Source organism: Chiloscyllium plagiosum, chromosome 1 (genome assembly GCF_004010195.1).
Source record: "Chiloscyllium plagiosum isolate BGI_BamShark_2017 chromosome 1, ASM401019v2, whole genome shotgun sequence".
Lineage (NCBI taxonomy): Eukaryota > Metazoa > Chordata > Chondrichthyes > Orectolobiformes > Hemiscylliidae > Chiloscyllium > Chiloscyllium plagiosum.
In genome coordinates, this window is record NC_057710.1 from 76,504,261 (window position 1) to 76,516,826 (window position 12,566).

At 40.3% G+C, this 12,566-nt stretch overlaps 1 protein-coding gene across 1 annotated transcript in view; it reads right to left on the reverse strand.

The window, feature by feature from the left end:
• adamts6 (ADAM metallopeptidase with thrombospondin type 1 motif, 6) overlaps positions 1–12,566 on the reverse strand; it is a 301,285-nt gene that overhangs the window by 56,056 nt on the left and 232,663 nt on the right. Inside the window, exon 19 of the mRNA XM_043689575.1 lies at positions 53–133. Within this exon, the coding sequence (XP_043545510.1) occupies positions 53–133 (81 nt within the window). The remainder of the gene's footprint in view (positions 1–52; positions 134–12,566) is intronic.

Here is a 12,566-nt window from a genome sequence, read left to right on the forward strand (position 1 = left end):
TGTGAAAATCGAGGTCACTGAACCTGTTATGTACTTATCATTAATAACTCACCAATGTAGTTTTTTGAAATTGCCAGCTCCCGTATTTCAATGTGAACTGATCCTCTTGGAATCTGGACAACTTCCATGTAACCTGAAAGCACAATATTTACTATATGATGATTTTATTTCCATAGAAAGACTGACAGTAACCAATTTTGTTATTCCATAGTAAAAGGAAATGCACAACCTTAACTGGTTTAGTTGTGGCTTATCTTTTGCAGTTGTAACAATGGCAAAACTGTCAGTGCTTGCCATCATTACAGCTGTGAAAGTGCAACAACATTTGTATAAAGTTAAATGCAGAAATCAGAAGCTGTTGTCAATGATTCCTTGCAAATCCACGAGATGCTGTTTTGAATTCACATAAGTTGATGTGAATTTCCTCTTTGTCACTATTCATATGTTTCACTTATTATCAAAGATGGCTGTATCATGCATGCATAGTATCTTTATTGTGCATTGACTGTGGAGCCCAACTGCAGACCTACATGGCTTTCCACAGTGTAGGCAATGATGAATTGTTTGATTTTGTTGGGACTGGCCAGTCTTCCTAGTGCCTCTTTGTATTTAGCTGCCTATATTCTTCATTGTGAAAGTAATGGCATTACTTGAAATCATTCTCCAGATAGCTCTTTCTTATGAAGTTTACCTCCCAGTCCATAGTGGAAAGGCTACAGTTCCTGATGTTCACCTTCAAGGAGCATATGAACAAACTTGAACTCTGCAATATTTAGTCTATATTTAGACTCTATTTGACTCTATTTGTGAATGCATGATCACTTACGGGATTTTATCATCAGTCATACGTGCTACATGCTTACTCTGTCTGAACTGGGATCTGATGGAGTGCTTCAATTGCAGCCTCAATATGAAACCCTTGAAAAGTTACACCTCGTTAAAGAAGGTATAACTGGGATTTTAATGGGTTGTTACGTTTATAATAGCTGCCAAACAAGCTCTATGAAAAACTAATTCTACCTTTATGGAATGTCAAATTTCTTTGTTATGATAAAAATATAGGAACAAGGAAGTCTTGTTACAATTTTATAAAACATTGGTTCGGCCACAGATGGAGTACTGTGTGCAGTTCTGGTCACCGCACTATCAGAAAGACATGATTGCACTGGAGAGGGTGCAGAGGAGATTCACTAGGATGTTGCCTGCCTCAGTTATGAGGAGAGGCTGGATAGGCTGGGTTTGCCTTCCTTGGTACAGAGGAGGCTTTGGGATGATTGAGTGTCCAAAATTATGACAGGTAGAGACAGAGTAGATTGTGAGAATCCTTTTCCCATGGCAGACATGTCCAAGACCAGAGGGCAGAAGTTTAAGATGAGGAACAAATGAGGAACATCTGAGAAAAAGAAAATTCACCCAGAGCATGGTTGAAATATGGGATACGTAGGCCTGAGAGGATGGTGGAGGCAGTTACTCTTGTAACATTTAAGAAGCATCTGGATAAGTATTTAAAATGCCAGGGAATCGTTGGCTATGGACCAAATGCAGGGAAATGGGAGTTGTGTACTTTGGTGTTAGTTGGTTAGCATAAACAGGCAGAAGGGCCTGCTTCTATGCTCAACGACTTTATGACTCTTTGATGCATATTAATGAGATATGATTAGCTGAAGACATGTGCCTTTAATATTGACTTCTATTGGAATGGCAAAGATATAGGTGACTGTCTTTAATAAGCATGGGCAGAGTAATAGATGAGTGGGCCTGCTGCTTTTAAGTGTTTCAGATGTTCATGAAATTTTGGGCTTCTAAGCATGTATCCCTTGCTCATATTGGGCCACTCACTGGCAACATCAGGCTGATTTAAGCCCAAACTGAAAAAAGAATCCCTTCTTTAAACAATAGCGAAGCAATTTGACTTGTATAGAAAATGGGTACAGAGTCAGTATCCCAATAGCTGAGTGCACCAGTCTGTATTGTCCTGAGGTCAGAGACAAATCAGCATCAGATCTCACATAATAGTTGTGAGTAATTGTGGCCATCAAATGAATTTTCAGCTGCTACTTGCTGGTCAGGGATCGCAGTTAATTGGCAATCTGGAGTGCCAGCAGATGGTGAGGTGATGCAGTGTCCTGGAGTTTCTTTTGTGAATTAAAAATTGAATATTTCCTGAGCTTTTCTTGAGCGACTTCCAGTAATACTGTTAAGAATTGTTGGTTTGGCTACTCAGCACCTGATACAACAAGGCAAATAATGTGCAAGCTCCAAACCTATGTTCCTGAATTTCATATTCAGGATTCTACAACCAATGCAGGACCTTAAATTTGTATTTAAGGTGATGAACTAACACTGTTTGAAGGCAGGCACCCTGGATATCTAAAAGTCATTTGAGCCAATGTGACAGATTCTGGTTTTGCTGGCACAGTTCAGCACAGCAGAGCACAACTCATAATGCAGAGCCTTTATAAATGGGAAACAGGCAGCTGTGAAATGGATTTCTTGCCAACTTGTCTTAATTCCAACTCAGAAAAACATCCATTATTCCAAAGATTTTTTATTTCTGTTCCCAGTTCAGTCACCCTTATAGACTATGTGAACGACAATTCAAATTGATATAAATGAGACACAATATAGATACTGTTGTGTTGTGTATCCATACCTACTAGACATGGGGCCAATCTTGGAGGAGAAAGTGAGGACTGCAGATGCTGGAGATCAGAGCTGAAAATGTGTTGCTGGAAAAGCGCAGCAGGTCAGGCAGCATCCAAGGAGCAGGAGAATCGACATTTCGGGCATAAGCTCTTCTAGCCAATACCCATTTTTAAAACCCATAATTTGTTAATCTCCGCAAGATTAATTATCTGCCGAATCTGCAATATTTTTCAACAGTACTGGGCAATTACTTTGCATAGATATGTGGGATTGAGTAAAAACAGCACTTTCAAAAGCTGAGCTCAGAAGTTTATTTAGGTCTGCAGTTTGTCCATGTTATCCATGTCTTGCTTAATGTTTTTTTGATGAACCTAACTGACATGGAACCTTTTCATGCAGCTTATATTTTTCTGGGCTTATTATTCAGCAGACAACGTGATCAACTTGTTCCAACTTTCATCATCAATCCTGATCTTTAAGAAAATTGTACTGGATGCAACTATTTGTGTGTACTTTTTTGGTATTAATTTCACATTTTTGCTTTCTGGCTGACTAGATACAAAAGGACTTTAACTGCATCTGCTGTTTGCATGCCTAAGATTATTAGTCACTTAGCTAATGTTTTACCCACCCAACCTCCCCCCCTTCCCCCCCACACTCCCAAATCAGTCATTTCTTGTCCATGTCTTAGATCAAATTCAGCAGAACTGGATAGATTATAACACCCTATCTCAATCCTTCTAAATTACCAACTATTCCATCTGTTTTCTGCTTTGATTGCATATTTCTCTTGTATAGAGTGAAGGTTGTAAAGGACAAATAGAGCAAAATGGGAAAATACAGCTGTTGTGTTAGCACATAATCTGTGCACATAATAAAATCAATCACCAGATTATTGGTATAATTGCTGTTCGGGCCAATCCCATGATTGTGGGTAATTAGAACTAGTATTAATGTGTGCTCCCACAATTATAGATTAGATTGTTGACTTCTCCGAATTCAGCTTTTTCTTGTGCACACAAAACATTGTCGCAACTGGTGGGTTGGGAGTGAGGACTGTTGCAGCTCTTTAAGGCTGCTGCTGTTAAACAAAGTTACTCTATTCTCATGTAACCTGACTGCTCTGGTACACCACTGTAAATATTGGAGAGTGAATATCACTGTCTTGGGGAGAACACCAACTGTATGCAACTCATATCCAGCCTTCAGATTCTTAAGACATTGTTCTTCAGTCAATGTACATGACCTGGGGCACGGTTGATGAAGTCCTGCCCTGTCACAAGGTGTAAGCTCAAGGGAAGAGACAGAGAAGTCTGATTTCCAAACATACAGTTGAGATTTTGGCTGTAGCAACAGGAAGATTCTGTTTCTAAAAACAAAATGCTGTAAGCCTAGCATCATAGATGGCAAAAACACAAAAAGGCAGCTCACCATGACACTCTGGGCAATTAGGGATAGCCTCTCAAATCTCCCAAAAGTGTAATAAAAATGTTTTCTCTGAAAATGTTCCATATGCACATAAGTGATGTCATCAGATGGCCTGAAATCCACAGGTTAAGACAAAGTGCCCAAGTAGGACCAGCCTCAAACTCTTTCTTACCTTCAGACTCAACTATCTTACTATATTTTTTCTTTGACTCTCAAACTCAATCGCATGCAAACTTCTGTAGTACATATCCAAAAACAGTGTTACAAGTGAAGTGTGTTGAATGGCTAACTGCACCCAACAGCATATACAGAGAGGTAGAGAACACATAAAAATGTCATGGCAATTGTCTTTGGGGCTCTTGTATCACAGTGGCAGTGTCCCTGCCTCTGAGCCAGAAGGGAGAGTCGGGAGTGTGGTGTTGGAAAAGCACAAGAGGTCAGTCAGCAACTGATGAAGGGCTTATGCTCAAAACGTCAATTTTCCTGCTCCTCGGATGCTGCCTGACCTGCTGTGCTTTTCCAGCACCACACTCTCAAGTCTGATCTCCAGCATCTGCAGTCCTCACTTTCTCTGAGCCAGAAGGTCCAGGTTCAAGTCCATAGGACCATAAGACATAAGAGCAGAAACAGACCATTCAGCCCATTGAGTTTGCTCCATTGTTCAATGAAATCATTACTGATGGCTCATGGCTCAACTCCACTTAGCTGCTTTTTTTCCCTCAAAACCCATGATTCCCTTTCTGATTAATAATCTGTCTATCTTAATTCTTTAATATATTTAATGACCCAGTCTCAACGGCCCTCTGTGGTGAAGAATTCCATAGATTCACAAACCTCTGACAGAAGAAATTCCTCCTCATCTCTGTCTTTAAATGTGCTGTTCCTCATTCTGAGGTTATGCCCACTGGTCCTAGACTCTCCCTCAAGGGGAAACAATCTTTCTGCATCTACCCTGTCAAGTCCTCTAAGAATCTTGTACATTTCAATAAAGTCACCTTTCATGCTTTTTTAGTTCAATGAGTACAGGTCCTACTTACTCAAACTCTTGTCATAAGGCAATCCCTCAATACAGCTTTTATTATATATGGGGTCCAAAACTGTTCACAGTATTTCATCTGTGGTCTGACTAGTGCCTTGTTCAGTTTTGGCAAAACCTCTCTACTTCTATCTTTGATTCCCCTTGAAATAAAGGCCAGCACTCCTTTGGCTTTCCCTATTACCTGTTCAGTACAGATGCTAACTTTGTATGATTTATGAACAAGGAATCCCAATCCCTCTGATCCATAACTTTCTTCAGTCTTTCTCCATTTAAATAACATTTAGCTCCTGTATTCTTCCTGCTAAAATGCATAACTTTTAAAAATCTATTTTAGGGACGTGGATGTCACTGGCTAGCCGGCATTTATTGCCTGTCTCCCCTAGTTGCCCTTGAGAAGGTGGTGATGAGCTGCCTTCTTGGATCACTGAAGTCCACCTGCTGTAGGTTGATCCACAATACCATGAGAGAGGGAATTCCAGAATCTTCACTCAGCAACACTGCAGGAACCTCACTTTTCCCCACATTATATGCCAAGTTTTTGCTCACTCACTTAACCTGGCTATATCTTTCTGCAGAGTCTTTCTGTCATTCTCACCACTTGCATTCCCACCTATTTTTGTGACATACACAAACTTAGCTATAGTGTATTTACTTTGCCATCCAGGTCAATAAAATACATTATACATAATTGTGGCCCCAGCTCTGATTCCTCTGACACATCACAAGTTACAGTTGTCAGCCTGAAAATGTCTCACTTATCCCAACTCTCTGTCTTCTATTGGTTTGCCAATCTTCTATCCATGCTGATATATGACTTCCAACACCATGGATTCTTAACTTATTAGATTGCCTAATGTGTGGTACCTTATCAAACACTGTCTGAAAATCCAAATATATTACATCCACTACTCGTCCTTTATCTATCAAGCTTGTTACCCCAAGGAATTCTAGTAAATTTGTCAGGCATGATTTCCCTTCATGAAGCCATGCTGACTCTGCTTGATGTATGCATTTCTAAATGCTCTGCTATTCCATCCTTTACAACGGACTCTAACATTTTCCAATAATGTTAAGCTAACTGGCCTGTAGTTACCCATTTTTTGACTCCTTCCCTTTTAATTAAAGGTATTACATTGGCAGTTTTCTCTAGAATTCCAAGGATTCCTGGAAGATTTCTATCCGTGTGTCCATTATCTCATAGCTACTTCCTTTAATATTCTGGGGTGCATCCCATCAGGTCCAGGGAACTTCCTCAATGTTTAGCCCCATTAGTTTCTCTGGCACATTTTCTCTAGTGATAGTTATTGTATTTCCTTCTTTTCACACCTTTAATATTGAGTAATATTGAGGTGCCACTAGAGTCTGCTACAGTGAAGACTGATACAAAGTATTTATTTAACTCTGAGGAATGGTCATCAGACCAAAAACATTAACTTTGATTTCTCTTCACATGCTGCCAAACCTGCTTTTCCAATAGACAATAGACAATAGACAATCGGTGCAGGAGTAGGCCATTCTGCCCTTCGAGCCTGCACCACCATCATGGCTGATCATCCTTAATCAGTATCCTGTTCCTGCCTTATCTCCATAACCCTTGATTCCACTATCCTTGAGAGCTCTATCCAACTCTTTCTTAAATGAATCCAGAGACTGGGCTTCCACTGCCCTCTGGGGCAGAGCATTCCACACAGCCACCACTCTCTGGGTGAAGAAGTTTCTCCTCATCTCTGTCCTAAATGGTCGACTCCGTATTTTTAAGCTATGTCCTCTGATTCGGCACTCACCCATCAGTGGAAACATGTTTCCTGCCTCCAGAGTGTCCAATCCTTTAATAATCTTACATGTCTCAATCAGATTCCCTCTCAGTCTTCTAATCTCAAAGGTATACAAGCCCAGTCGCTCCAGTCTTTCAGTGTAAGGCAATCCCGCCATTCCAGGAATTGACCTCGTGAACCTACACTGCACTCCCTCAATAGCCAGAATAGTCTTTCCTCAAATTTGGAGACCAGAACTGCACACAGTACTCCAGGTATGGTCTCACCAGGGCCCTGTACAGTTGCAGAATAACCTCTTTGCTTCTATACTCAATCCCTCTTGTTATGAAGGCCAGCATGCTCTTAGCCTTCTTCACTACCTGCTGTACCTGCATGCTTACCTTCATTGACTGGTGTACAAGAACACCCAGATCTCTCTGTTCTGCCCCTTTACCTAAATTGATTCCATTTAGGTAGTAATCTGTCTTCCTGTTCTTGCCACCAAAGTGGATAACCATACATTTATCTACATTAAACTGCATCTGCAATGCATCTGACCACTCACCTAACTTGTCCAGGTCAGCCTGTAATCTCCTATCATCCTCATCACATTTCACCCTGCCACCAGGCTTAGTATCATCAGCAAATTTGTTAATGTTATTGCTAATACCATCTTCTATATCATTAACATATATTGTAAAAAGCTGCGGACCCAGTACTGATCCCTGCGGTACCCCACTGGTCACTGCCTGCCATTCCGAAATGGAGCCGTTTATCACTACTCTTTGTTTCCTATCAGCCAACCAACTTTCAATCCAAGTTAGTACTTTGCCCCCAATACCATGNNNCTTTATAATAGACTCCAGCATCTTTCCCACCAATGAGGTCAGACTAACTGGTCTATAATTTCCTGCTTTCTGTCTCCCACGTTTCTTAAAAAGTGGTACAACATTAGCCACCCTCCAATCCGCAGGAACTGATACCGAATCTATTGAACTCTGGAAAATAATCACCAACGCATCCACGATTTCTTGAGCCACCTCCTTCAGTACCCTGGGATGTAGACCATCAGGCTCTGGGGACTTATCAACCTTCAGACCTAACAGTCTCTCCAACACCAATTCCTGGCAAATATTAATTCCCTTCAGTTCAGGTCCTTCAGCCACTGTTACCTCAGGGAGATTGTTTGTATCTTCCCCAGTGAACACAGATCTGAAGTACCAATTCAAATTCTTCTGCTATTTCTTTGTTCTCCGTAATATATTCCCCTGTTTCTGTCTTCAAGGGCCCAATTTTAGTCTTAACCATTTTTTGCCTTTCACATACCTAAAAAAGCTTTTACTATCCTCCTTTATATTATTGGCCAGTTTACCTTCATACCTCATTTTTTTCTCTGCGTATTTCCTTCCAGCAACTTCTGTTTTTGTTTGTGTTTGTTTTTATTCAACTCCTCTGTCAATTCCTAGATCCCCATTATTATTTTTCCAGCTTTATTTTCTAAGGGGCCCGTATTCACTTTGACTTCTCTCTTCCTTTTTTTATATTTAAAGATGCTTTTGCTGTCTGTCTTGATATTACTTGCAAGTTTATCCTCAAAGTTCATTTCCTTCCTCTTAATTATATTTTTGGTTGTCTTTTGTTGGTTTTTAAAACTTTCTCAATCCTCTGGCTTACCACTAGTCCTTGCCATATTGCCTGGTATTTTTCTTTCGGTATAATGCTTAACCATGGTTAACCATTTATCTCAGAAATGTGTCACAACATACCTAAATTAAATGATTACATTAGCTACAATTACATTCCTCCAAACCTTCCCTTTTTTTATGAATAACCAAAACCTGCATGCATTATCATGTGTAGTTACACATTTTGAAAGTTACCCAATATACACGGTTAGAAATAAAATGATCATACACAAACAAAACAATACATTAAATGGCATTGTTGGTCAAAGAGTCCTACAGCCCTTTGACCCAAACTGGTCCATGTCGACCAAAGTATCCATCCATAATAATACCATCTCCCTGCACTTGACCCGTATCCTTCTAATCCTTTCCTATGCATGCATTAGTCCAGATCCTTTTAAATTTTGTTAACATACCCACCTCAACCACTTCCGTGGCACCTCATTCCTCTGTGTAAAGAATTGCCCCTTAGGTTCTGCTTTATTCTTTTCCCTCTAACTTTAAACTGTTGCCCTCTAATCCTCGATTCTTGAGCCCTGGGAAAAAGACTGAGTGCATTCACCCTATCCATGCTTCTCACGATCTTATACACCTTGATAAGGTCCCCCTTCAGACTCCTGCCCAAAAGAAAACAGTCCTAGCTTGTTCAACCTCTTCCTATAACTCAGACCATTGAATCCAGGCAACATCTTTGTAAATTTCCTCTGCACTCTTTCCAGTTTGATATCATTCTTCCTGTAACAAGGTGACCAAAACTGAACACAATATTCCAAGGGTCTACCTACAGAAAATGGACTGAGACAGTTCAGGAAGGCAGCTCATCTCAAGGCTAACTAGGGATGCCTACATTCTGTGAGTAAATAACAAATTTTAGTCAGTCACTGCAGGTACATCACACACACAATCTTTTTAAAACTTTGTTAGTAGGATGAGGGCATTGCTAACTAGGTCGGCATCCATCGCGCATCTCTATTTGTGCTAGAGAAGGTGGTTGTCAACTGTCCTTGTGAATTGCTGCAGTCCTTGGAGGCTGTTGTTCTGCTGTTAAGAAGGGTATTTAAATTATATAGATCTTTCATTGACTGTCCCTCTGGTATCTGCCTATTTGTAGAGTGATTTTACTTCTCTGTGAGGTGTTATTCCTGTGGCAAGTTCAATTCAATTCAATTATTGTTGCTGATCTATTTCTTTTGCTGGGGAATAGTGGATCTCTGGGACTGAGAATCCTGTACTTTGTGCATGCCTCTTCCTGTCAGCTACATGCAGTCAAGGAACAGCTTTACTTCTTACATAAAGACATCTGCAGTTGCAAGGGCATATTTAGCTGTTCACATTCACTGCATATGGTTGGGGTGATACAGGTCCCAGTTGCTAGATGGGTTGATTTTTGTAGAGAGCACTGAATATTTGCACTCTGACTGACTCTACAGTGCTCAGGTCTGGCAATGACTTGGCACCTTTATTGACATAAAGTTTGGTTTTCTGTTGTTTCACCATGACTTTGTCACTCATGTTTGTTACAACAACTTGGCATGATCTTGAAAAAGTACCTTGGGTGCAGTATGATATTACTCCTTGGCCTGTACGACTTTCCATGCCTTTGAGGGTTTCATTTTTTGACAACTTTGCACAGGTCTCTGAAAGTCATGATGTTGCGCAAAGTATAATTTCAATGAACTTCACATTAACTTTATGCTCCCCTTCTGTAGTCATCATTCTAACAGTCACAAACCATTTTTCACGTTTAGACCTGTTGTGTGGTACAAAGTAATTCATCAGAATTATCAGTTGATCTCTCTCAGGTAGCCATCTTTATAGGCTTGTTTCCTTTGTTGCTAGCTAACCACTTATGTATAAAGTGATTCAGCTTGTTGTAGTTAGAGCATTGCTTTCCCCACTCTGCTTTGCTTTCTTGCACGTGATGAACTCTGCAAAATTTGCATTCCTCCATCTGGCCATGACCTTATTGCTAACTCTTCTGTAAGTATTTATTTCTTTTTCTCAAACTGATGTTTTCATTCAGCTGTCTCTCAGCATAACACGAACAAACACAAAGAAACTCAACAGGTTTGGTATGATCTGTAGAGGGAGAAGGAGTTAATGTTTCAACTCTGGTATGGGCTTCTAGAGGATTCATATTCATCTCAAAACGTAAGCTTGGCTTATTCATGGACCCATCAATGCTTTGATTGCTGATCTGCATTAACTATTAGTCCCCTCAGATCTTGATATTAATATCTCTTTGTGGCAACTCCTTTTTACATAGAAATTTACAAAATATAAGCAGGAATAGGCCATTTGGCCCTTTGAACCTGCTGCCCTCATTCAACAGGATCATGGCTGATTATCCAACTCAGTACCCTGTTCCTGCTTTCTCTCCATATCATTTGATCTCTTTACTCCGAAGAACTATAACTCACTTTTGAAAACATTCAATGCCTTGGCCTCAGCCGCTTTCTGTTGCATTGAATTCTAAAGGCCCACTTGCTGTCTGGGTGGAGTAACATCTTATCTCAGTCCTAAATAGCCTACCCATTAACCTTAAACAATGATAACTGATTCTGGACTTACTCTGGTTATGGAGAACATTCTTCCTGCATTTACCCTATCTAATCCTGTTAGAATTTTATAAGTTTCTATGAGATTCCTCTTTTAGATGCCAGTGAGTATAGTCCTAATTGATCCAGTCTCTCTCCAGATATCAGTACAGCCATCCCAGGAATCAATCTGGTAAACTTTCATTGCACGCCATCCATAACAAGAACATCCTTCTTCAGATAAGAACACCAAAACTGTACACAATATTCCAGATGTAGCCACACCATATAATTGCAGCAAGATATCCCTGCACCTCTCCTTGAGTTATTTCACAATGAAGGCCAACAAACCATTTTCTTTCTCAACCAAGATGTGTTCATGCTGTGCACTATCTAAACTCAGAGACTGGATACTTTAAAGGATAAGGACCCTGACAACGTTCCAGGATTAGTGTGACGACTTGTGCTTCAGAACTAGCTGTGTCCTTGAACCAAGCTGTTCAACACCAGTGCAGAATACTAGCAACTATCCAACAAGATAGGAAATTTCCTACATAAGTTGATATACATAAAGTAGAACAAATTCAATTTAGTCAATTGGTGCCTTATCAATCCATTCTCAATCATCAGTAAAACAACAGACAGTATCACTAGCAGGGCACCAAGCAGCACTTGCTTATCGAGTATCTGTTTACTGACACTCAGTTTGGGTTCCACCAGGTTCACTTGGTCCTTGACCTCATTACAGCCTTGATCCAAACATGGACAAAGACTTGAACTCCAGAGGTGAGGTGAGAGAGACTGCCCTTGACATTGAGAAAGCAATTGACCGAATGTGGTATCAAGAGCCCTAACAAAACTGAAATCAATGGGAATTGGGGCAAGTTTCTCTATTGATTAGAATCATACCAGCCCAACAGAAGATAATTGTGGTTGTTGAACATTGGACATCTCATCTCCAGAATATCTCTGAAGGAGTTCCTCAGGCCAATGTCCTAGGTCCAATTAACTTCAGCTGCTTCATCAATGACCTTTTCTCTATCAAAAGATCAGAAGTGGTATGTTGTCTGATGATTATACAATGCTCAGCACTGCTTATGACACCTTGGCAACTGAAGCAGTCTGTGGCCATTTGCAACAAGGCATGGACAACATTCATGCTTGGGTGGATAAGTGGCATGCAACATTTGTGCCACATAAGTGCCAGGCAGTGACAATCTCCAGAAAGAGGAACTTGAAATATCTCCCCATTCAATGGCATTACTATAACTGAATCCTACAATATCAACATCCTGGAGATTAACATTGACCAGAAACTGAACTTAACCAGCCATGCAAATATTGTGGCTACAACAGTAGGTTAGAGGCTATGAATTCTATAGTGAATAACTGATCTGTCTCTTGCATTGCTTTTCCATTATTTATAAGAAACATAGCAGACATGTCATGGAATACTGTCAACTTGTCTGGATTGATG